The sequence below is a fragment of the Staurois parvus genome, unplaced genomic scaffold (genome assembly GCF_062004578.1).
Source record: "Staurois parvus isolate SC_StPar_1 unplaced genomic scaffold, SC_StPar_1.0 ptg000457l, whole genome shotgun sequence".
In the NCBI taxonomy this organism is placed as follows: Eukaryota; Metazoa; Chordata; class Amphibia; order Anura; family Ranidae; genus Staurois; species Staurois parvus.
In genome coordinates, this window is record NW_028318253.1 from 779470 (window position 1) to 805467 (window position 25998).

General features: G+C 44.5%; 1 protein-coding gene across 1 annotated transcript in view; it reads right to left on the reverse strand.

Moving 5' to 3' along the window:
- The window catches only part of PHLDB3 (pleckstrin homology like domain family B member 3), a 137149-nt gene that overhangs the window by 72062 nt on the left and 39089 nt on the right, over positions 1–25998 (reverse strand). Inside the window, exon 2 of the mRNA XM_089688863.1 lies at positions 11804–12045. Within this exon, the coding sequence (XP_089544989.1) occupies positions 11804–12025 (222 nt within the window). The 5' untranslated portion in view covers positions 12026–12045. The remainder of the gene's footprint in view (positions 1–11803; positions 12046–25998) is intronic.

Here is a 25998-nt window from a genome sequence, read left to right on the forward strand (position 1 = left end):
ACGGTACCACTTTAAATAAGCGATGATTTTGGTAGGAGAGGTGTGTAGGGAGGAACGCGGATCTCACAAACGCCTCTTTTTGTGTCCAAATCTGACACCTGTAATTATTTTTACAATCTATTCTTGCAGCCCGTCACATTGGGGATTTGGGAGGGTTTTTAATAGCTGTCTTGTCTTGTCAAATTTTTGATGAAGCAAACAATAAATAGTGTGCAGTCAGCTGACAAGTTTGTAAAATTTACTGCAAAGGGGGGAGGGGCAGCACACAGTCAAAAAAAAGCCGCCGGCAGATCCACCGCTGAACAAGAGACAATTGCATGTACTTGTACATTACGACTTGCTCAGCTACCCCTGTCAGCTCTTCATTGCTGTCTGTCTTTCTTTTGCTGATAATCTGACGGATGACAGATCATCGTGAGAGATGGGTGACAGCTTAGGAGCTTACACCTGAAAGGACAACTGAAGCAACTAACATTTCTAAAGCATCCCTAGAACATAGCAAATCCTCATTTTGTAGGTTGGTTCTACTTTAAAAAAGTGACACTAGCAAATTTTTATTTTTATTTTCATTTTTGCTATTTGTGTCTCATTGGGGAGATTTCCTTTTACTTCCTGTCCCATAGCCAAAACAAGAAATGGGAGGAAATCCCTCCAAAGTACAAGTGTCAAATACAAGGCCTGCAGAAAGGAGGACAGAACTCCTCCTCCAGATCCTGCGCTTCTCCGTGAAGCCACAGTAACCCCCCCCTCATCTCCACCTCCCCTGGTTTCAGCAGTCGGCATCAGAGTGGACAGAACTCCTCCTCCTGATCCTGCGCTTCTCTGTGCATCCACAGCACCCCCCTCGTTTCCACCTCCCCTGGTCTCAGCAGTCAGCATCAGAGAGGAGGTCAGAACTCCTCCTCCGGATCCTGCTCTTTGTCTGTGCAGCCACATTACCCCCTCGTCTCCACCTCCCCTGGTCTCAACAGTCAGAGCAGAGGACAGAACTCCTCCTCCTGATCCGGCACTTCTCTGGGCAGCCACAGTACCCCCCTCGTTTCCACCTCCCCTGGTCTCAGCAGTCGGTATCAGAGAGGAGGTCAGAACTCCTCCTCCAAATCCTGTGCTTCTCTGTTCAGCCACAGCACCCCCCTTGTCTCCACCTCCTCTGGTCTCAGCAGTCAGAAGCAGAGGGGAGAACAAAACCTTTTCCACCACCGCAGAGAGGGTCTTTTCTGTTCCATGTCTCAGCAGTCAACAGCAGAGAGGAGGAAAGAACTCCTCCTACAGATCCTGTGTGTCTCTGCGCAGCTGTAGCACTTCTCTTTCCGTCTCCTCTGGTTTCACCATTCAGTATACTCCAGCAACTGACTCCAGCTCTCCTCTGGTCCTCCTCCAGATCCTGCACTTTATGCCACCAAGCTCTACCCCCAGCTTCTTCACAAGGTAGGGGGAGTGCACTGTGATGTAAGGAAGGGTGGGAGCTCTTGAAATATGATGAAAGAGGAGGCGGGGGCTCTTGACATCTAGTGTTACAGATTCAACTGGCCCTTTGAGGGCAACCATAACGCTGGTCCGGCCCAAGATAAAATGAAGTTTGACACCCCTGCTCCAAAGTAGCATCCCATTGGAAGAGTCCCCCTCTAATCCAGTTCTGGTGACAATGGAAAATTAGGGATTTTCTTAAACTTTCTGTGTTAATGGTGACCACTACAAATGGAGACAGTGAATCTCCCCTACCCCATGTCCATGTTCCTTGGACACACATGCATACAGACCTAAAGCCCTGAACACAAACATTCAGCATTGAGGTTTACTATCTGTACACATTGCTCATGCAATCCCTGAACATGGGCCCTAAATACAAGTGAGGCATGGCTCATGGGTTGCCGTTAAGACCTGCTCAGCTAGCACTTGCAGATATAGGGAAGGAGAGGCCACCCACAGAAGAAAAATGAAAATGTCGAGAATGTTCCAGGCTGTGAAGCTGGCTAAACAGGAATAGATCCAGTTGTCCTTCACCTCTTCTCAGCACAATCTTCTATAGCAGTCTTTCTCAAACTCTAGAGGAACCCTTGAAATATTTTCCAGGTCACAGGGAACCCGTGCTACGATTAGTCCACTGGGGTGGGTGAACATTGGGAAAATGCCCTTTGCATTGGTAGATGGTGAGAAGAATGCCGCCCTTATAGACAGCTAAAAAAAATCACTGATGTCCTACCTGCTGGCTCTGCCAACTGGCATTGGACCTGGAATTATGCAGGCACCATAATGGGTCAATCATCCACAGCTCAAGGAACCCCTAGACACCTCTAGAGGAACCCTAGGGTTTCATGGATCCTTGGTTGAGAATGGCCATTCTATAGGTTTGATTACATATGACTGTTCATCCAAATCAAAGGAGAACAAAATTCCTCCACAAATTGTCAGGCGAGTATATATATATATATATATATATATATATATATATAAATATATATCTCTTTCCATAACTTACCATCCCCCAGGAGTCAGCTACAACACTACGACTTCTTGGGGTGAGAACGGTCAATGTAGGACCCTGGATAATCTGATGAGTGGTTTTACAGTAAACTGGCAAATCCAAGAGCAATCCAAAGCTCAATTATCTATAGCCACAGATGTGACCACCACGGTGGACATTTTTAGGAAGAAATATCATCATCGGAGAAGACATCTGTCAGCTTTGCAAGTCAGGACATGTTTATTCCAATGACAGATCTGTTTACAAATGCCAATGCGTTTCGGAGCTATGCTTCACTAACTTCAACAGAACATGAAGAAACTATGTATGCCGACTCAGAAAAAAACTTAAATGGGTGTTTTAACACGTGATGGAGTTTGTACAACATTTGGACTCAAAATATTATTAGTGCCTTATAAACGCATTCATCTTTAGTCCAACCCAAAGTGATCATGGAAATTGTTCATTGTGTAAAAGCTGCTCAATGGCCAGATTATCCATAGTCAAATTTATGTATGGACTCAGATATTCCCTTAACCTCCTTGGCGGTATGATTATTTATTATGATTATTATATTTGTGCTGAAAGCGGTACCATTATTTTGCATGGAAATATGTCGTTTTTTATTGTAGGCTGTAATATTTAGGAATAACTCACTGAAATCTGTACAAACAAGAGTCTAGTAAATATTCCGGGTATGATAAAATTTGAAACACGAAATCATAAATTATAATTGAATTAATAATCATAAAAAATAATAATATAATAATAATAAATTTAATTCAATAATATAATCAAACCAAAAACACTGAAATTTGAAATACAGAGGCAAATTCGCACATCGCTGAGCAAAGTCGCAAAATCGTTTTCAGTGTCTGATGACAAATTTCCCCCACAAATCATTAATCACTCAATTCTGCAAGTGGTTCTGATTTACTATCGCTGTTCTCTAGCTGGTCTAAAACCGCTTTTGACGTAAAAGGGATGCTTTTTGGACGCCATGGACTTTTCTAAGTTTCCAGGTACAAAGAATAGTCAAAATGCAGGCAGGGCACAGGACAAAGCACTCGGGACAAAATGTATGTGAAATGTTTTGAAACAGCAATGTTTTACTATGTAATAGTCATTTTAAAAAAAAAGACATTTTTTAAAAATTTCAAATTTTCCGCCGTACGTCCGGCGCCTGTACGTCCCAACACTCGCAGGTACCGGAACACGGAATCCGGATGCCGGCATCGACCGGAGGAGATGGCCGGGGACGCTGCAGGGGACACATCATGGGAGAGAAGGACAAGGTAAGTGCTGCAGGGACTCCCTGAGCAACGCCGCATGGTAAGCCCGAGTGTAGCTCGGGGTTACCGCTTTTGGTACTGACATTTTACCCCGAGCTACACTCGGGAATACCGCCAGGGAGGTTAAAGTGGTTATAAACCCTCACATATAGCCAGTGAAGTGACTGACCTCAGGTGATGCATAGAGACAAAGCAAATCCTCCTACATAGGTTGTACTTACAGTATCTATCTGTATTTGTATTTCTCCTGAATGCAAAGTGCAGAATTTACACCGGATCTCTCAGCTCTGAAAAGCAGGGATGGAGAGCTGAAGTTACATCAGTGAAGAGAGATCTGAAAGCTGATTGGAGGGAAGGGACACACCCCCTCCACACAGCAAACAGGAACAGAGCTGAAGCTGTCAGTCAAAGGCTGTGCCCTCCCCCGTCACCATTTTTCTCTTGGTGTCAGGAAAACTCATCAGTGACTCATGCTTATAGCAGAAGAAGACGGCAGCAGACAAAAATTACACATAATGCTCTGGATTGAAACAAGTACACACTATAGAGGGATATGCTTTGTTCATATTTATAGGTAAAGTTGATCCAGGAAATATCCGATTGCCTCTCGGGGGATCAGGAAGGAATTTTTTTCCTTGCAAGAGCAAATTGGATCATGCTTTGCTGGGGTTTTTTTTGCCTTCCTCTGGATCAACTGTGGGTGTAGGATTATAACTTTTTTTTTTCTTTTTTATGGTTGAACTGGATGGACTTTTGTCTTTTTTCAGCCAGACCAACTGTTATTATTATTATACAGGATTTATATAGCGCCAACAGTTTGCTCAGCGCTTTACAATATAACGGGAGACAATACTGCAACAATACAGTTCAATACAAGAGGGACAGGAGGGTTCTGCTCCTTGGAGCTTACAATCTAGGAGAACTGTATTTCAAGTCTGAGGTTTACAACCACTTTAGTTCTAGACTTATTCATCCTTAGCCTAAAACAAGGTGATCGTATGTAGAAGCTGCCCAATGGCCAGATTATCCATAGTCATGCTAACATCATACTCTTGGATAATACCAACAATATAACATTTATGGCAAGACTCCAGGATTCCAGTTAAGTTTTCAAAGTCAAGACAGGCCCATACATAGGCCAATGGCTGCCAAAGAAGGCCCAAACCAATGTATGTAGTTTGGAGGGTTTTTTTTTTCTTTTACTAAACTTGTTCTACTTTTCAAAAACTAGAATGGGCGTTATGCTCTATTTTAGATTGAATAAGTGCTAAGCAATCCTAGAAGAAACATTCCCCCCCTTCATCCCACTCTCCAACATCCTGATAAAAGCATGCCATGCATTTTGATGTTCTACTTTGTACCCGCAGCACATACCATCTCCGGGGGTTTGCCAATTGCAGAGAAAACCTTAATGCAAAACTTAAAATGTGTTAATTAAAATGCAAGACCCCCTCCAGGCCTATACACATTATGAGGATTTTTGCAAATGACAATTCCGACCCTATGGAGGTTATTCTAATGTTCTTGCCAAAATCCTCCAAAACGAGCTTTATTTGCATGACGACTCCCAGTGTTGTAATAAGAAACACCGAACTACCAGAAGCAAACTAGATTTTTAATAAGATTGCATTATAGAATAGTCGGTTCACCAGGCTTGTGAAATGTTATTTTAAAAATGTAATGAACCCGGGTTTTTTTATTCCTTTTTGGATTCCTTTTCTGACAATACCGAACATAGATGTCTCTACCTTCAGAAACCCATACAGCTTACTAAAGACCAATGGATAGACATTTCTATAACCAACCAGATCTATGGCATCCAAAATAGAAGCACAAACCTGGATTACCGGTTTTATGGGCAATGTATTGTGTTTTGTATACATGTCCTTTATTTATAACGTTCAAGACATTTTCTTTCAATGTTTATTTGTAAACAAATTTATAGACACAAATAGATATAAAAAAATTCAGCTTTAAAGATATATAAAAGCAAACTACAAGTCCTACTTATTTTTAGTGTTTGATAAATATGGCAGTGGTGGTCAACTTGCTTAAAATAGTGACTCTTGAGTGGGCCCCTGACATCACCAGAGGGCCTCTCATAAACTTCTGTGAATTTATTGCTACCAAGAGCTGTCAGGAGATTGTAGTTGTGCAAACAGAGACTTGGAAAATGCTAGAACAGATGGTTATGGACCATGGAAATGCTACAAGAGATGGGGAGAGACCATGGAAATGCTATAACAGATTGGAAACACTACAAGAAATTATCAGAAACTATAGTTTAAGAGATGATTCAAGAAATGGTTCAAGAGATGATTATAGGCTATGGAACTGCAGCATGAGATGACTGGGGACCATGGAAATGACTGAAGAGATGGTTAGATACTCTGGAAATATTACATGGAAATGCTTGAAGACATGGTCAGAGACTATAGAAATAGTTCAGAAGATGGTAAGAAACTATGGAAATGCTTCAAACGTTGGTCAGAGACCATGCAAATGCTTCAATAGATGTACAGAGATCATGGAAATGTTTCAAGAGATGGCCAGAGACCATGGAAATGCTTCAAGTGGTGGCCAGAGACCATGGAAATGCTTCAAGAGGTGGCCAGAGACCATGGAAATGCTTCAAGAGATGGCCAGAGACCATGGAAATGCTTTAAGAGATGGCCAGAGACCATGGAAATGCTTCAAGAGATGATTGGAGACCATTCAAATGGTTCAAGAGATGTCTAAAGACTATGGAAATGTTACATGAGTTGATTAGAGACCATTAAAATGGTTCAAGAGATGGTCAGAGACTATGGAAATGCTACAAGAGAAGGCCAGACGCTATGGAAATGCTTGAAGAAATGGTCAGACCATGAAAATGCTTGAAGAGATGGTCAGACCATGAAAATGCTTGAAGAGATGGTCAGAGACTACGGAAATGTTATAAGAGATGATCAGAGACCATGAAAATTGTTCAAGAGATGGTAAGAAATTATGGAAATATATGAAGAGATGGTCAGAGACCGTGAAAAATGCTTGAAGAGATGATTGGAGACTATGGAAATGCTTTAAGAGATGGTCAGAGACTATGGAAATGCTTTAAGAGATGGTCAGAGACCATGAAAATGCTTGAAGAGATGATTGGAGACCATGGAAATGGTTAAAGAGATGGGTAGAGACTACAGAAATATTACACGAGCTGATCAGAGACCATAGAAATGGTTCAAGTGATGGTCAGAGGCCTTTCCTTGAAGTGGGACAAGAGATGGTCAGAGTCCATGGAAATGCTTCAAGAGATGGTCAGAGACCAAGTTTTGGCTTTAGATACTTTTAAGCTGAACTCCAGGGAAAGATAAAATGTTTCCTTGAAATGGGACTGCCCCTGCATTGCAAGGATTCAATGCTCATTTGTGTCTAGGTGACATGAAAAAGCACTTTGCCTTACCCAAACCTCCATTCCCGCAGGCACCCTCTAGGCCACGGCTGTCAAACTGGCGGCCCTCCAGCTGTTGCCAAACTACAAGTCCCATGAGGCATTCCAAGATTGACAGTTACAAGCATAACTCCCAAAGGCAGAAGCATGATGGGACTTGTAGTTTCGCAACAGCTGGAGGGCCACCAGTTTGACACCCCTGCTCTAGGCTGTAAGACCAGTCCCTGCAGCTATGCTCTGGCGGTCACAGGTCCTTGATGTCATCAAGTACACTGCAGAGCCTACAGCCCTGCGTTGAATTTGAGGATGCCAAGGGACAGTCCACACCTGGAACATAGGGGGTCCCCCAGCATTTCAAACTTGCAGGGCAGGGGCAGCCAAACTGCAAGAAAGGATTGATGGACTTTAAAAATGAAATTTATTACAACTGACCTAAACCATTATATTTTCTCTTCCGAGTGGCTCCGACTACACAAGCCATGTCCTGTACTAAGTCTGTCCCTCTACAAGAGTTCATTTACTGTCACTTGTGGGAAACTTCCTGTTCCGAGTGCCTGACAATCCCCTATTTTAATATTTAACTCTCAAATGGGAGAATGAAACAGCCCGTCCGTCTTTAAATGGCATGTACACCAAATTATCGTCTTCAAAAGAGTTAATTTGCTGGAAGAGCTCAAGAACGTGAAGAGCGACTAATTATTCTTCGGCAGTATTTAAGGACTATTTGTTTGAAGCAAGATTAATGAAAGCTACAGTTCCGCTTTTCAGAGAGTGAGAAATGTAGGAGGACGGCAGTCCTGTGGTTACTTCAAGGACAACCCCAACCAAATAAAGTATACAGCTGAAACACATCAACAAGAATGGTTTTAGCCGCTACATACTTTTTTAAAGATAATGAACATTTGCTTGGCATGTACCTACTGCTGTGTTATGGCTGCACAGTGAAGGTGATCATTTTTAGAACTTGAAATGCTGCAAATAACATGCCATTGCCTCGCCTCCACACCTGCTTATCACATTGGCATCCCCTAACCTGACCTCTTTATCCTGTTGGCCCACCTATTTACCAGCCCCTCCATAAAGGGCAGCTACTCCCATGCCAAGTCTGTAGAGCAAGACCTAAACTAAGGCTCTTGCGCTTTACAGGAATTTGCACAAAATTGCGCACTCTCCCACCACACACAGAAGCATGCTTTCTTTTGCATATGTTCGGCGGTGCCATTAAAGCGGTTGTAAAGGCTCAAGGTTTTCTATGCGTAAAGGTAAAAAAACCTTCTGTGTCCAGCAGTGCCCCCAGCTCGCTCAATACTTACTTGAGCCCCATCGAGATCCAGCAATGTGCACGACAGCCTCGGCTGTCCCAGGTCTGTGCCTCCACATTGGGTGAGACAGCAAGTGGGAGCCATTGGCTCCCGCTGCTGTCAATCACAGGCAGTCAGCCAATGAGGAAAGAGGGGGCTGGGCCAATCTCCAGCTCAGTTTGTGAATGGACACCCAGAGCAGCACATGCCCCATAGCAAGCTGACTGGATCCTTTACCACCTGGGAGTTTTCTGATGCACCACCATTATCCAGTGGGAGGATTATCCTTGGCCTGGCTTATATCCGACTCCTAAGCTGGACCTCCACTAATTGATCTAATGTGTATTAACATTACACATCTGGTGAGTGCGTATTCTTACCCCACTATTTTGGAGTACCAGCACTGAAGCATTGCTGCTATTCACCTTATACATGCACAGATTGTCACTTATGGACTAATACCGTTTAGTTGGCATTTAATATATTACACTCTATGTGGACTATCTCATATGTTATTTTAAGCGCTGCACTTTCTTATTTGATTACTATTGAGGTTTTATTATTGGTTACCTTTAGTGTTACAGCTGCTACCTAGAGAGCTCACTTTCCCTTTGCTTTATTACTAGCCCCATAGCAAGCTGCTTGCTTTGGGGGCCCCCAGAGAGAAAGGAGGAGCCAGGAGATCCTGCGGGGGACCAAAGAAGAGGAGGATCGGGCTGCTCTGTGCAAAACCACTGCACACAGGAGGCAAGTATAGACATGTTTGTTATTTTTTTTTTTTAAAAATGAACCTTTAGTATCGCTTTAAGTCTAGGCTCACATTTGGTACGTAAGCGTGCAGCTCCGCGTGTTTCCACTGAAATGAACGGGCTGCCCTATGTGTGAGAAATGCTCAAAAGTAGTTATTGACCCTTTTGAGAAATTCAACTTGTCCGAAATGCAGGGTGCTGTGGCACTATGCATTATGGCACACACGAAAATGTGCAAATTAATGGCACCGCTGCGCGTCTGCAGGAAAGCATGTGAATTTGAGTGTTCCTGCAATGCACAAATGTGAATCTAGCCTGATTCTTAATGGCACCCTTGAGCATCTGGAAACATGCATGTCAAAATGTATAGTGCCACGCCACCATGTGTTTCAGTGCTGCGCAATTTATCAAAAAGGGTTAGCGTTTCTAGCGCAAAGGGCAGCCCATTGAAATGAATAAAATTAAAAAAAAAAAAAAACCAACAAATCTAAAATAAAAAAACAAAAAACAAATCTAAAATAAAGATATAATACAGACGTACCTCGGTTTACGAACGCCTTGGTTAATGTAATATTCGATTTACGAATGAAAATCCATTGAAAATAGTGGCTCGGTTTACTCAATTTTTCGCAATACGAACGGATTAATTGTTTTTCAATGCATTTACGAATTTTTTTTTAACCATGTCCCTGTACAGTGCTATGCCTTTAAAGTGCACTTTATAAAGAGTTTTGAAGGGATAATACCTTTTAAAACTTTTTTTCTGACCTCTGGAAAGGATTGATTAGTTTCCAATGCATTTACAAATTAATTTTTAAATTATGTCACTGTACAGTATTTATACCTTTAAACTGCACTTTATAAAGAGTTTTGCACAGACAAAAGACTTTTTTTTTTTACTTTTTTCTGACCTCCGGAACAAATTAATTGGTTTTCAATGCGTTCCTATGGGAAACAGCGTATCGGTTTACGGATTTTTCGCAATATGAAAAGTCCCACAGAACGCATTAAATTCGTAAACTGAGGTACACCTGTATACCCATCTGTACTGCCACATCTTCAGTGCCGGAAACACAGGTGCCCTGCCGTAGGGAAGACAGAAGAGGCAACTTTAAGAAGGACAGGACCTGCAACCTATGCTAATGCAGTGGGGGAGGTGGAACTTCAGCCTTTTTGATCTTTGGCCTCTCATCAACACCTTCAGACACAACTCCATTGCCCCATCTCCAGTGCTGGCAACAGAGGTGCCCAGCCAAGGCGACCATCTTGAGCGCTTCAGCAGAAAGATGGTAAAAGAAGGACAGAATCTGTAACCTATGCTAATGAAGTGGGGGGGGGGTGCACTTTTGCCTATTTGCTCTTTGGCTCTCAGCTCCACCTTCAGACACATCTGCATTGCCACTTCTCCAGTACCGGCAACACAGGTGCCTGGCTGAAAGGTAGTCAGAAAAGGAAATCACCTTGGGTGCTTCAGCAGAAAGGGGGTGCAAAAAGGACAGGACTTGCAACCTATGCTAATGATGTAGGGAAGAGTGCACTTTGGCCTTTTGTTCTTTTGTTCTTTCGCCCCTCAGTTCCGGCTTCAGACACATCTGCATTTCTACATCTCCAGTGCCGGCAACACAGGTGCCCAGCCAAAGGGTAGACAGAAGAGGTGACCACCTTGGGTGCTTCAGAAGAAAGGGGGTGCAAGAAGGACAGGACTTGCAACCTTTGCTGCTGAAGTGGGGGAGGTGAAACTTCAGTCTTTTTGATCTTTGGCCTCTCATCAACACCTTCAGACACACCTCCATTGCCCCATCTCCAGTGCTGGCAACACAGGAACCCGGCCGAGGCGACCATCTTGGGCGCTTCAGCAGAAAGATGGTACAAGAAGGACAGAATCTGTAACCTATGCTAATGAAGTGGGGGAGGGTTTACATTTGCCTTTTTGCTCTTTGGCCTCTCAGCTCCACCTTCAGACACATCTGCATTGCCACTTCTTCAGTACCGGCAACACAGGTGCCTGGCTGAAGGGTAGTCAGAAAATGCAATCACCTTGAGTGCTTCAGCAGAAAGGGGGTGCAAAAAGGATAGGACTTGCAACCTATGCTAAAGACGTAGGGTAGAATGCACTTTGGCCTCTCATTTCCGGCTTCAGACATATCTGGATTTCTACATCTCCAGTGCCGGCAACACAGGTGGCAGCCGAAGGGTAGACAGAAGAGGCGACCACCTTGGGCGTTTCAGCAGAATAGGGGTGCAAGAAGGACAGGACTTGCAACCTGTGCTGCTGAAGTGGGGGAGGTGGAACCTTGGCCTTTTGATTGTACTGCTAAAGGACTTTGCCGGTGCCCCGAGACACCAGACAACATCCAAATGGACAATGATGACCCGACCACCCAACAATCGTTCTTGTACGCATGTTGGTTTACAATGGGCGAGATGACAGGGGACACTGGAACAGATAGCCACCTTAAAGGGAACCTCTTATAAAATAAATAGAGTGATTGAAGAAGTCACTCACTCTTGCTCTCTTCCTCCTCTCCCATTACTACATCCACTATAAAATCATTTGCAGAGGAAATCACCTGAGCGCTTTCTGTGCTGCTGGTCTCTTCGTCGTCGGTGCTGTCGGTAATTCTCCCTCCCTCTGAAGATGTAGAGTCCCCTTCCACCTCCTCCACTTGGGGCTCCCACAGGCTTTCTTCCTTCCTTTCGGGGGACATGGACTTAGCTTTGCGATTGGCTGGCTCCAGGCGAAGAGGAAGCTCTGGCTGCCCCAGGAGTGTCCCTGGGCGTCTGACCACCATGGGATACCAACGTGCGCACCCTGCCGAGAGACAACAAACAAGCCTTTTAGAGAGTCATGCACAAAAAGTTCCTTTATGACTTCACTGGCAGCTTGACTGCAAACGACCCATAGGACAAATGTATTATATATACGCAACAATTGCCTAAAAATAACAAACACAATGATAACATAGTAATAAATGGCAATCATAGTACTCATAAGAAACATGGCCAATAACAACACATTACAGAAGTTTAGATAGACTAGGAAGGGCCATAGCTTTAGTCACATTTTACTTATAAGGATACCAACAAATTACATTACAGCCAAACTCCAGGGGAACTGCTAAATACACAGATGGGAGCTATTTGTTTTTCAAACTGTCCATCCAGTCCTAAGATTTATACAGCTCGGTCACACAGCACAGGCCTGTCCTATCTGCTCTTTCACTGCTGCGGTTTCATTTTCACTTACAGGTCTCCTCCCCTTTCCCACCCTGTCAAGGAGAAGCAGCAGACTGATGAGCAAGTCTCTCTGTCACTCTGCTCTCTCCTGTTATCATCATGCTCCTTGCATTGCAATACCCCCAATTGGCTCATTGTGCTGCTTTTCCATCCCACTCTCTGAGCTCTGCTGTACAGGGATTGCAAGAGGCTGATATCAAGTCATCTTTAGGTGCACTGCTTGCTTTAAAGCTGGAGTTTAAAGTATGGTGTTTATAAGAAAGTTACATGTAAATATGCATAGATCATACAAGAGAGATCGTTGTAGAGGTTGCAAATGACTGTAGTCAATGCTAATACAGCGGTAGGCACTATTTTCTGGATCCACTGCCGAGCGGATGCCCTTCTGCACAATAACCACAGTGAGGCACTTGTTCGGTACTGCCACCACTCAAGAACACCATTCCTTTTTTTCAATGAATACAAGGTGTTCTCTGACTGGACAAGTTGGAGAGTCAGGACGGCCAGAAAACTCCTTATACGCATTGAAGAAAAAAAAAAAAAAAAAACACACACAAAGCATTCTGTAAATGGAAAAATAGAAAGTAATGAGATTTAAAGGTTTACTGTTGTCACTGTTACAGGAAGTGAAGCAAAATCTTCCCATGGGGACACCTACTTGGGGGACACCTGTCTAAGTCCTCATGCACACTGGACGTTTTAATAATGCTGGTAATGTTAGCTGTGTAAAGTCAAGGTAAAAACATTAGTTTTCAGCTTTTTTAGCGTTTTTGCATTAGCGTTTAGCGGAGTTTTCCTGTGTTTTTCCAAGTTTGCGTTTGGTAGCGTTTTTGTTACCAAAAATAAAAAAAAATTTTTGGTCAAAAAAAGTCCAAAAACGCCAGTTTGCCGCATTTTACCACATTTTGCCGTGTTTTTACAGCTAAAAACTCCTCTAGAAACCCACTAGTCCTGGGTTTTTTTTCCAGCCAAAAAACACTGATTACAGTCTATGTGTGCATGGACACCTAGGAGAACATTCTGGGGAGTTTATTGACTGTGGAAAAAAAAGTCAAAAGCCAAAAACAGCCGCTGTAAAAATGTCAAAGTATGCATGAGGACTAATGGTGGCCATACATGTATCCGTATAATAATGCCATTGATCAGTCAGTGAAGCTATACCAATTAAATTTATTAAAAATTGCAACCCAAAGACCATCCATTTGATCAGGGGCGGACTGACCATTTGGAAACTCGGGCACTGCCCGAGGGCCCGGGGTCAGTAGGGGCCCCATGAAATGCCCCTGGTACCTTTTTCATAGGCTTTTTTGAGTTTGGGCAAGGACACAGGGGCCCCATGCTCCCCTATTGCCCGGGGGGCCCCATGAGTTGTCAGTCCACCCCTGCATTTGATCGATTTAGCCAATTGTGCATTCACACTATCATGATTGGTGAACGTATGTAAAATCATGCGCACGTGTGCGTGTATGAAATGCTCAGAAAAATGCATTTTGTGCTTACAGTGACATTTATTGTTAATGACACCACAGACACATTAAAATGCTGCCCTATGTGTTTTGCGTGAAGAAAAAAAGAAAACATGCATAAAAAACGCACAGATGCGAGACACCTGCCACCTCTCCTCAACGTGTGAATGGGACCTTAAGGCTCAAAGGGCGCTCCCGGTAATGATGTATCAAGCATGCAGAGAGGTGGTGACGCTCACCCCAAAAAGGACTTTCGGAAATATTGATGTTACAAGTGTAGCGCAAAAGATGTACTCGCTAAAAATAAGCTACAGTTTTGTTATTACTATTTTTATTGCTGATCTTTGGTATTCCCCCAGGTATTTTTGACCCTAAAGGGAAACAATAACAATACAATAACAAAACTGAAACAAATGTAGCGAAAGTAGAATGGGTTCCATAATATAAATAGAAAGGATTAGACACATCATTTTTAAAACCACTTTCTCGCTGCCCTATAGCAGATATACTGCCACAGGGCAGCAGGGGTGTGCAAAATCACGTATATATTCGTGATTTTGCATTTCTGGGTAGGGGGCGAGCGCGAGTCGTCGCCACTATTCACGACCTCGGCTGTCAATCACCGGGCCCCGGCCGGTGATTACTCGCCAGTACCCAGTGATCATGGAGAGAACTGTATGTAAACAACACAGATCTCTTCCCTGTCAGCTCCTGCACACTGCTTTGTATGGCTCTGCATAGCAGAAAAAAAATAAAAACCCACACGCTTTGCCTTGCATTGCCCCATCCTTGAAGTGTGCGGAGAAAGGGGAAGGGGTTACACAAAAGCTTAAATGCTTGTTAAGTCTAGGGGTACAAGGTATAATATCTTCCTCACCTGAAAAGGCTTCCTCCATGTTCGTCACCTGCCGCTCTCTAACCTGCAATGGCCAGTGGTCACACGCTGACATCATCAAGTACAATGCAGGGTCAATAGTCTCTGATAGGGGAACAGCTATCTTGGCAAAGGCAGGGCTTTGCTTCCTCATGTCAGAGTCTCCAGCAAGGACAATATTGAGAAGGCCAGTTGTGACATCACCAGATCTCCTGAGACTAGAAGCAGCAGTATTTTAGATCTCAAACTGCAGATACATTGACAAGCTATAACATTATGACCACCCATCATGGTACTGACTCCACTTGACCTCTGAAGGTATGATGTGGGATCTGGCATCAAGCTATCAGTAGCAGATCCCTCATAAGATGCGAGGTGGGGCTTCCATGGATAAGACTTGTTTTTCCATTACATCCCACAGACGCTCCATTGGATTGAGATGTGGAGAACTTGGAGGCCACAGTCAACATCTCAAACTTATTGTTGTGTTCCTCAAACCATTCTTGAATTCGTCAGACCAGGTCAGCTTCATCCATTGCTCTGTGGTTAGGTTCTGATGCTCACGTGCCCATTGTAGGCACTTTTGGCTGTGGACACGGATGAGCATGAACACCCTGACCGGTCTGCAGCTACACAGCCCCATACACAACAAACTGCAATACACTGTGTGCTCTGACACCTATTGGAACTAGAATTAACTTTTTTTTTAGCAATTTGAGCTACAGTAGCTCTTCTGTTTGATTGGACTACATGGACTAACCTCCACTCCACAGTTGTGACATCACCAGATCTCCTGAGAGTAGCAGAAGCAGCAGCAGTATCTTAGATCTCAAACTGCAGATACTTCGACAAGCTATAACATTATGACCACCTATCATGGCACTGACTCCACTTGACCTCTGAAGGTATGATGTGGGATCTGGCATCAAGCTACCAGTAGCAGATCCCTCATAAGATGCGAAGTGGGACTTCCATGGATAAGACTTCTCTTCCCATTACATCTCACAGACGCTCAATTGGATTGAGATCTGGAGAATTTTGAGGCCACAGTCAACATCTCAAACTTATTGTTGTGTTCCTCAAACCATTCTTGAATTCGTCAGACCAGGTCACCTTCTTCCATTGCTCTGTGGTCCGGTTCTGATGCTCATGTGCCCATTGTAGGCACTTTTGGCTGTGGACACGCGTGAGCATGAACACCCTGACCGGTCTGCAGCTACACAGCCCCATACACAACAAACTGTGATGCACTGTGTGCTCTGACACCTATTGGAACCAGAATTAACTTTTTTAGCAATCTGAGCTACAGTAACTCTATTTGATTTGACTACATAGACTAACCTCCACTCCACAGATACATCAGTGAGCCTTTGCCACCCGTGACCCTGTTGCCAGTTGTCCTTTCTTGGACCACTTTTGGTAGGTCCTGACCACTGCAGACTGGGAACATCCCACAAGAGCTGCAGTTTTTGCGATGCTCAGACCCAGTCAGCTATCCATTACAATTTGGCCCGTCAAAGATCTTTTCACTTCTGCTTTCAACACGTCAACTTCAGTGACAACATGTTCACTTACTGCCTAAAATATCTCACCGACTTGCAGTTGCCATTGTACCAGGATAATCAATGTTATTCTCTTTACCTGTCAGTGGTCATAATTCTATGGCTGATTGGTGGATGCAGCGATGAGACAGAAATAAAAAACCTGACACTGGCTTTAATCCCTTTGCACTCAATCCAGACTGTCCTTTGGCATCCTAATGTCCAATGCAGGGCTATGGATTCTGCATCAGTCTTGATGACGTCAGGATCTTAGACCATAGGAACACAGACAGTAGTAAAAACATGTCAGGGGTTCTGTCTCCTCACCACTCTATCCATAACTGAAAAGAAAAGGAAAGTTTTGCCTTTAGTTACAATTTAAATGCCCAGTGTCCATGTGTTGGCTGTGTGTCCCTTTAAACGGCGTATTGTGTACACTTCCCACAGCCCGCTGTACGGTTCAGTTACCTCCACGCGTCTGTCTGCTTTTCCCATGAATGAGAATCATCTGTTTGTTCAGCATTTTCCACTCTTTAAATATCCTCCAGATTCTGACTTCAGTGAGTCAGCCCCCTTCCAAACAATCTGTCCTAAACTGACAAACCTGAACCCAAATGCAGAGGAGAGGATTGCGTCCTGGTGTTGTGCAATGCGGCGTCAGACAAGCTGCATTTATGGTTGGCTCCCAGGCTCAGGCTTGGCGTCACTTCTGCTTCCCCAGCAGAAATGTAGAAGTTGAGGGGATTTTCTGTGTCTATCAGGGAAGGGGGGCTCAGCTGTGCCAAGTCCACACGGAAACTCCCAGGGTGACAGCCAGAAATCCCCCCCCAACTATACAGAGGATGAGTAATGGAGGTGGCAACCAGTGGCGGGACCATGTACAGGACTTTCCACCAGAATGTGACTAGATGTAACATGACTTTCTCTGCATGAACTTTATAACTTCCTCTTCTGAACAAAAAAATTCTGATATATATCGCGTTTCAGTCCCAGATGTAGAATGAGAGGTATATGTGCCAAAAACGAGGAAGTAATTGAAGCACGCACGCCAGCCCCCATTTACAGAATTTACACATCATTTTTTAGGGGTATGCAGAACTTACAGCTGAACTCCACATATAAACATTTCCATTTAAACATATTCCTCTATAGGATATAAACCTGCTGTATGTACAAAATGCCTTTGCAAACCGAGATATTATCTTGTAAAAGTAACAGTGACAGCATCACTGTGCTGTATGTAGCCTGAGTAGAGCTATGGGAGGGGCCAAGCAGGCTTCACCCACTACTGGATACTAGATGCAGGACCAGTAGCCCTGCACAAGGAGAGAGAGTAGCAATGACTGGTCTTTATTACAGGAAGCTCCTATATAGAACTTGGCGGAATGGAGGTTCTGTAGGGTGTTAGAGTACTCTGCAGCAAACTTGGTTGTTATGTAGGGAATGAGGTTTCTGGAGGAGGGATGGGGGTCACTACTGGAGGTTGGGGGCACTATGGAGGGGTTGAGGCTCAGCATAAGTCTGAAGGGCACAGTGAAGGCTGAGGGCTCTCAGGGGCCTGGGAATACTGTGGGACATGGTTGGGGGCACTGTTGTGGGGTTGAGGCTCTGCAGTAGCCTGGAGGGCACTATGGAGTGCTGAGGGCTCTCCGGGGTCTGGGAACACTTTGTGACATGGTTGGGAGCACTATGGAAAGGTGGAGGCTCTGCAGAAGCCTGGAGGGCACTGTTGAGGCTGAGGGCTCTCAGGTACCTGGGAACATTGTGGGACATGGTTGGGGGCACAATGGAGGGGTTGAGGCTCTGCAGTAGCCTGGAGGGCAGTATGGAGGCTGAAGGCTCTCAGGGGCCTGGGGACACATTGGAATATTGTTGGAGGCACTGTGGAGGGGTTGAGGCTCTGCCATAGCCTGGAGGGCACTATGGAGGCTGAGGGCTCTCAGGGGCCTGGGAACACTGTGTGACATGGTTGGGAGCAATATGGAAATGTGGAGGCTCTGCAGAAGCCTGGAGGGCACTGCTGAGGTCTCTCAGGGGCCTGGGAACACTGTGTGATGTGGCTGGGGACACTATGGAAAGGTGGAGGCTCTGCAGAAGCCTGGAGGGCACTGTTGAGACTGAGGGCTCTCAGGGGCCTGGGAACATTGTGGGACATGGTTGGGGGTACTATGGAGGGGTTGAGACTCTGCAGTAGCCTGGGGGCACTATGGAGGCTGAAGGCTCTCAGGGGCCTGGGAACACATTGGAATATGATTGGAGGCACTATGGAGGGGTTGAGGCTCTGCAGATGCTTGGGGAGCACTGTGGAGGCTGAGGGCTATCAGGGGTGTGGAAACACTGTGGGACACTGCTGGAGGTTGAGGGTACGATGGAGAGGTGAAGGCTGTACAGAAGGCAGACGGCTTGGGGCACTGAGGAGGCTGAGAGCTCTCAGGGTCCTGAAAGCACTGTGGGACATGGTTGGAGGTTCAGGGTACTATGGAAGGGTGGAGGGTCCACAGAAGGCTGGGGGCACTGTGGGAGGTTGGGGGCAATGTGGGACACTGTTGGAAGTTGGGGACACTAGGGAGGACTGGGGGCTCAGTAGCAGGCTAATCAGCACTGTAGGAAGTTTGGGGGCACTGTGGATGCTGAGGGCTCTCAGGATCCTGCGGTCACGGAGGACCACTATGAGAGGTTGTGGGGCACTTTGGAAACTAGGAGCCACTGTAGGCGGTTAAGGGATCTGCAGCTGGCTGAAGGCCCAGGAGATGAAAAGCCACAGTCAGACAGTGCGCTATGGCCTGATGGTTGAAAGCCAGTGATCTCTGCTGAAGGGCGGCATCTAAGCGACATCTGGCAGACCCTTCCCATTATCAAAGATCATCTAACAAAATGCCTAGGACCTTCTTTAGGTAACCTGCACTGAAGGAGGCCTGTAGCAGCATTTTCTCCAGAAAAGGCATTTCAGCCTGGTACCCTTTCTTTACCCACTTTAGCAAAACACATACCAGAGCTTTATTGAAAACCTGCCTTCCCTGGAGAAAATGCTGCTACAGACTTACTTCGGTGCTGGCTAGGTTTGGGGACAAATATGGGGTCTATCGTTTCATGAGGACCTGTGACACTCTACTACTCTCCATCCGACACAGGAAATCCGCTCGGTCAGGGGGACACATGTTGTTCCCTGTAGCGGTAAGCTTCACACAAAAAAGGTTTTAGGGCGACAATTTTAACAATGGACTTCAGAATAATTCTGCCTTATAAAATATTTAATTGCAAAAACATACCCCCTATGGCAATGGGTATACAAAGGGTGCAACAGCTGCACAGCTGTACATTGTAGCTCAAGCGATGGTAACTCTTCCCTGACAATACAAACACCTGCCACAGACTTTCAGCCTAGAAAACCTATCAAAGGACATGACAGGTCCTCATAGTCTACTACAATTAGTGGTTTAGTTTTAAAGGTTTATAAAATTAAATCTGAAGTTTCATTTGATTACCAGGGGCGGACTGACAACTCATGGGGCCCCCAGGCAATAGGGGATCATGCGGCCCCTGTGTCCTTTCCCACACCCAAAGTAGTCTATAAAAAGTACCAGGGGCATTTCATGGGGCCCCCTACTGACCCCGGGCCCTCAGGCAGTGCTCGAGTGTTCCAATGGTCAGTCCGCCCCTGCTGATTACATTATCCTTCCCTGGTCCCCTCCCCTATCCATATGCTAAGATATTTTTCTTTTTTTTATAAAACCTGCCTACATTACATGCCTAATTTTATTGTGATGTCATCACTGGGTCTCTGTGCTGCTCTATGCAATGTGGGCAGGTAGGTAGAAATTATGCACTGATGGAAAAATACTGATATAAGTGTGTGTGTGTTCCTTGTATGCTATCTTTGACTTTGTGTGTCTCTTCTCATTTTTACGTGTTTGTTTGTGCCTTGACTGTGCGTGCATGAAAAAACCGTGAATGTTTCAAAGCCAGCCTACATGTACAATTTCCTCCAGAAAAAGCACAGAATGGTTCCAGTCTATTTCTTGCCGGCACTGACTCTGTACATTTCTGTACAATCCTCTAATGATGCATTGATAGAACTCCTCCATGTATTATCCCATATCGGCTCCGGAAACATCTCCCTTTTGTTGGTCGTTTAACGAGAGCTTAATGATGCATTACCTCCATTCACATTGAGATTTAATGCCTTGTTATGTTAGTATTACGCTCTGGGGGTGAGGAAGGATTGTGGAACCCCCCTGTGTTGTCAGGGATCTCTGCACAGTCCCAATAAAGACGACTATTATGTATAGTCACTAAAGTTTGTCTTTTGTTCCCATTATCACTTGCTTAGCATGTCATATTTTCAGGATTCTACGCCCTGTACCTCAGGGGTTTCAAACTCAGTATCAATGCAGGTCGCATCAACAATATGGTTGACCTCAAAGGGCCAGCTGTATCTGTAAGAATACATGTAAGACTAGATGCTCAGAGTCCCTCACCCTACCTTACATCACAGACCTCCCTTTACTGCTGCCGAGAAGAAGCTCAGACAGAGCTGGGAAGCAGAAAGTGCAGGGTCTGGAGGAGGACCAAAGGAGGGCTGGAGTCTGCTTCTAGAGTCTACTGAATGCTGAGATCAGGGGAGGCGGAGATGACAGGTGCTGCGGCTGCACTCAGAGGTACAGGATCTGTAGAAATCCTGTCCTCTTTGCTTCTAAGACAGGGTGGGGGGCAGAGATGAGCCTTTCCACGCCTGCACAGAGAAGCGCAGGATCTGGTGGAGGAGTTCTGACCTCCTCTCTGCTGCCGACTGTTGACAGGGTGGGGGGGGGCAGAGATAAGCCTTTCCACGGCTGCACAGAAAAGCACAGGATCTGGTGGAGGAGCTCTTACCTCCTCTCTGCTGCTGACTGTTGAGACAGGGTGAGGGATTGGGGGCGGAGATGAGGGGAGTGCTGCAGCTGCCATATGAAATATCTTGGCATGCCGGATCCAGCCCACAGGCCTTGTGTTTGATACATGTGCTATACGTATTGTTGCAGTATATATACAGTAGGCTAGACGTAATCGGCATCCTTGCTGAACAACTGCTGGATTATATTAAATATATAGCTTTTAATGAATATTCCCTTCTTCACTACCAAATTTTCTCTGCAAATAAATTTAAAGTGGTTGTAAACCTCAGATATAAAATATGAACAAAGCATATCCCTCTATAGTGTGTACTTGTCTCAATGAAGAGCACTACGTGTCATTTCTGTCTGCTGCTTCTTTACTCAGCATGAATCAGTTCTGACAAGCTTTCCTGATACCAAGAGAAAAATGGTGACAGGGGAGGGACCTCCAGCTGATTGACAGCGTCAGTTCAGTTCCAGTGAGCTGTGTGAAGGGGTGGGGGGTATGTCTCTTCCCTCCAATCAGCTCTCAGAGCTCTCCTCACGGTGCTCTGCGGTGTGCGATTTTAGCTCTCTGCCCCCTTTTTTCTGAGCTCTCGGACAATTATATAATTTCTGGACTTTGTACGGATGAAGAGGAGAGAGATCTTCAGATAAACAGGTACAACTTAAGTAGGATGATTTGTATCATTTCTGTGGATCACCTGAGGCCAGTCACTTCACTGGGTATATGTGAGGGTTTACAATTACATTAAAGTTCTGCCTATAGACTTAAAGAGACCCTGTCACCAACATAAAAAAATTGCAGGTAAAAGCAAAGAAAAAAATTACAAAAATTCTACACCGAAGAGCTTTATATTGTGAGAATCACAAGACCCAGACCTACATTTTGATGCATAGTATGTCTCTGAAATATTAAAAATGAAGGCACAGTCGCAGTTTGGAAATTGCCCTTCAAATTTGAGGTGGCTAGAGTGGAGTTTCAATGAATGTCAATGGGCGGCGTGAGTTGCCAACAAATGGTCATATTGTGAAAACTATTAGGACTATGGCTTAGCCATGGACATTTTTAGTGGCAGCAGGGATAGCGGAACGTTTTGATATAAGATTTGTGTAGGTGGGCTTGAAAATGAGGGAGCGGTGGCAGTTTAGAAATCATGTCCTGATTTTTCAGCTCACACTCTAGCTTTTGTCAGCTCCCACTGTAGTTTTGAACATTCCGCCATTCATTCCTATGGGACCAATTTCACCACAAAAAAGCTGATACTTCGTGAACCATTCGGCGAAACGTTCCACAAAGTAATAGCACACCAATCGGGAACAATCCGCACGTTTTGGTATATTACTGTCTATGTAGTGTAAAAACTGTGGGAGGAGTTAGGATGGTAAATTTGGCTATAATAAGAATATATATGTGAGATAACAGTAAGTGGTCTTGCCATGCAAGAACACTTAAAGGGTAAGTTCACCCCTGAAAATTATATTTTAGCTAAAGGTAGAACCTAGCGGGCCGAGTCAACCCCTTGCTTCTTATATATCTTGATTCTCCAATAGACAGATCTCCTTGCTATAATTCCTGACTGTTCATGTCCACCTGGGAGTTTTGGGTGTTCTTGCCCACCTTTGTGTATTTCAGATCCTCCTGTTACATTGCATCAAATAAATCCAGAAGGGAGAGTAGGAGCCCCTAAAGCTGGGTACACACTGTATGAGGAGCGATCGTTCGATTTTCATATACTGCGTACACAACATTCGGCATCCGATTAAGACTTTCCAAAAGAAGGGACAAACTCCAAAATTTTTCTCGTATGTGAACACAAAGTCCAATTTTCACTCAATGTGCACAGTAACGGTATGGAAATAATAACTGAGAAAAATGCACAAGATCAGAAGCACAGAACGACCCCGAAAAAGGTGGCAACAAACATCATACACAAGAAAAAAGGTTTGCATCTGTTGTTGGCGAATTTTGTACACGTTAATACCATTGTTGGTTACATCACGGTACGTACTTTTGTGGAAAATTGGATAACGGTCGACCAATTTTCTCATAATGTGTTCCCAGCTTTAAAATGGGCACAGCTGGTGTGAAGAGATAGGAACTCAACACGGAGATTTAGTCAAGAGAAATTCACTGTATGTCCAACATTTGTGGACACCTGACAACCACATCTAAGGCAGGGCATAGATAATGTGACTTTCTTTCCTGCAACCACAGGCTGCAGGAGAGAAAATACTTTGATTCCCCCATCAATACAGTGAGTGTTGATGGAAGAATCCCTCCCATGGAGTTATTTTGTTCTCCTGGCAAGGCGGGCAGGCAGCTATCCATGCTGGAAAAACTCAGTGATTATTGATAGCGGCTATAGCCGATGGCAGTAATCACATGTAAAAATCCAACATGCTGGTTATACCCAAGTCGATTGATAGATCAACTTGGGTACAATCAGCCTGCCCATACATAGTACGAGTCTCGGTTGGTCCCTGCTGAACCGGTCAAGATTCAAACCATATATGGCCAGCTTAAATGATGTGTAGCCCCTTATAATGGGCACAGCAGATGTGGAAATCAAAAAACTCAGCACAGAGATCTCATCAGGAGAATTACACTGTATCGCCAACGTTTGCGGACACCTGACCACCTCATCTAAATAACCTTCCTGAACATCCCATTCCAAAGCCTTGAGCAGCAATAATGGGTAGCCCCTTACAACGGGCACAGCAAATGTGGAAAGCCAAGAACTCGCCACAGAAATCTCATCAGGAGAATTACAGTGCATGGCCAAAATTTGTGGACACCTGACCACCACATCTAAATGACCATCTTGGACATATCATTCCAAAGCCATGGGTAGTACTACTATGAAGCCTCTTATAATGTTCACAGCAGGTGTGGTGAGTTGGAATTCTACACAGAGAGCTCATCAAGGGAAATATAGTGTATGGCCAATGTTTGTAGACACCTGACCGACACATCTAAATGACATTGTTGGACATCCCATTCCAAAGCCATGGTCAGCAATACTGTGTTGCTCCCCTTCTTCATTATGGCTATAGCAGCCTCCACTCTTCTGGGAAGGCTTTCCACAAGGTTTTGGAGTGAGTCTGTGGGAATTTGTGCCTGTTAAGTCAAAAAGAACTCTTTTAGGTCAGGTACCGATGTTGAATGAGATGACCTAACTCACAATCAGCATTCTAATTCATCCCAAAGGCATTCAGTAGGTTTGAGGTCAGTGCTCTGTGTGGGACACTCCAGTTCCTCTACATGAAGCTGGACAAAACATGTCTTTATGGAGCTGGCTTTGTGAACAGGGACACAATCATTGTGGAATGGAAAGTGACCTAACCCAAACTGTCCACAAGATTGAAAGGGGTCCACATTCTGTTGGCCACATAGTGTAAGTATGATCATCAGGTCTACACAAACCTTTGGTCATATATTGTATAATAAGTTGTCGGGTGGTTTAAATCTCCATCATCAATCAAACACTGAAATAATTATACCTATGATGTATTTACAGCTCACCCAATCTGACCCTGTACACTAGCAGAAAAGGGTTTGCCTACCCTGGTAGTCATCAGATCTTGGTGTACAGAATAGGCAAACTGTCTACTCCATCCTACCTACTCCCAACGTCAATGTGCCATTGGATTTTGTTAGCATGACACAACGGAGGCGTCACATGCCAGTTGGCTTATGGCAGTAGGCATCATAAATCCAAACTTACTGCAAAATTAATGTATCTCTGAGAAATTTGGATGAACTGACTATAGAATATACTATTGAATCAGCCTGGACTAGAATCCCAGGTACTAGAATCTCCAGTCCAAAGCTTTTAGGCCTGTTCTACTTGTCTTAGCTGGTGTGTCTAGTAATGTGACTGCACAGCGCAAGGCAACCTTTAAGGATCGGCTCCTAGTAGCATGCAAGGGGTTAACAGGCATAGCTTGATGCTGTAACTTGGAGCACAAAATGCAAATATATGATGCAAACATGCTTGTGTATGTTGATGTCAAGGACGCCAGCAGGGATTGACATCGGCTGAAAGAGAGCCGAGGATTGATCAGGCCAGTAACGGAGTACAGTGCAGCGGGAGGGCAGGGAAAATTACAAGGGGGCTCTGCACTGCACTCTGCAATTAGGATAAAGCTTTGAATCAGAAGAGCAATTACCAAAATAAATGTGTAAATGAGACTGGAAGATTAGAGGAAAAGCAGGGGGAAATTACAAGTTGATTTAACAAGAGTTTCTTTGATGCTATGGGACCCAAGAAGCTTTAAAGGCAAACCTAAACTCATTATAAAAAGGAAAAAAAAAAAAAATTATATATACACTATATTGCCAAAAGTATTGGGACGCCTGCCTTTCCACGCACACAAACTTTAATGGGATCCCAATCTTAGGCTGGCCATACATTATACAATTTTCTTGAGATTTATGGTTTAGATTTACCAAAAACCATATAATAGGAGGTCAAACCTAATAACACTCTCAATTGTATCCAATTAGGCAGGCTCCTGCACTACATAGTTGAAGGTAAATCTAAAGGAAATTGGACAGAAAATTGTATAGTGTATGACCAGTCTTAGTCCGTAGGGTTCAGTATTGAGTTGTTACACCCTTTACAGCTATAACAGCTTCAACTCTTCTGGGAAGGCTTTCCACAATGTTTAGGAGGGTGTCTATGAGAATGTTTGACCATTCTTCCAGAAGCACAATTGGTGATTTTATACACCTGTGGCCATGGAGGTGATTGGAACACCTGAATCCAA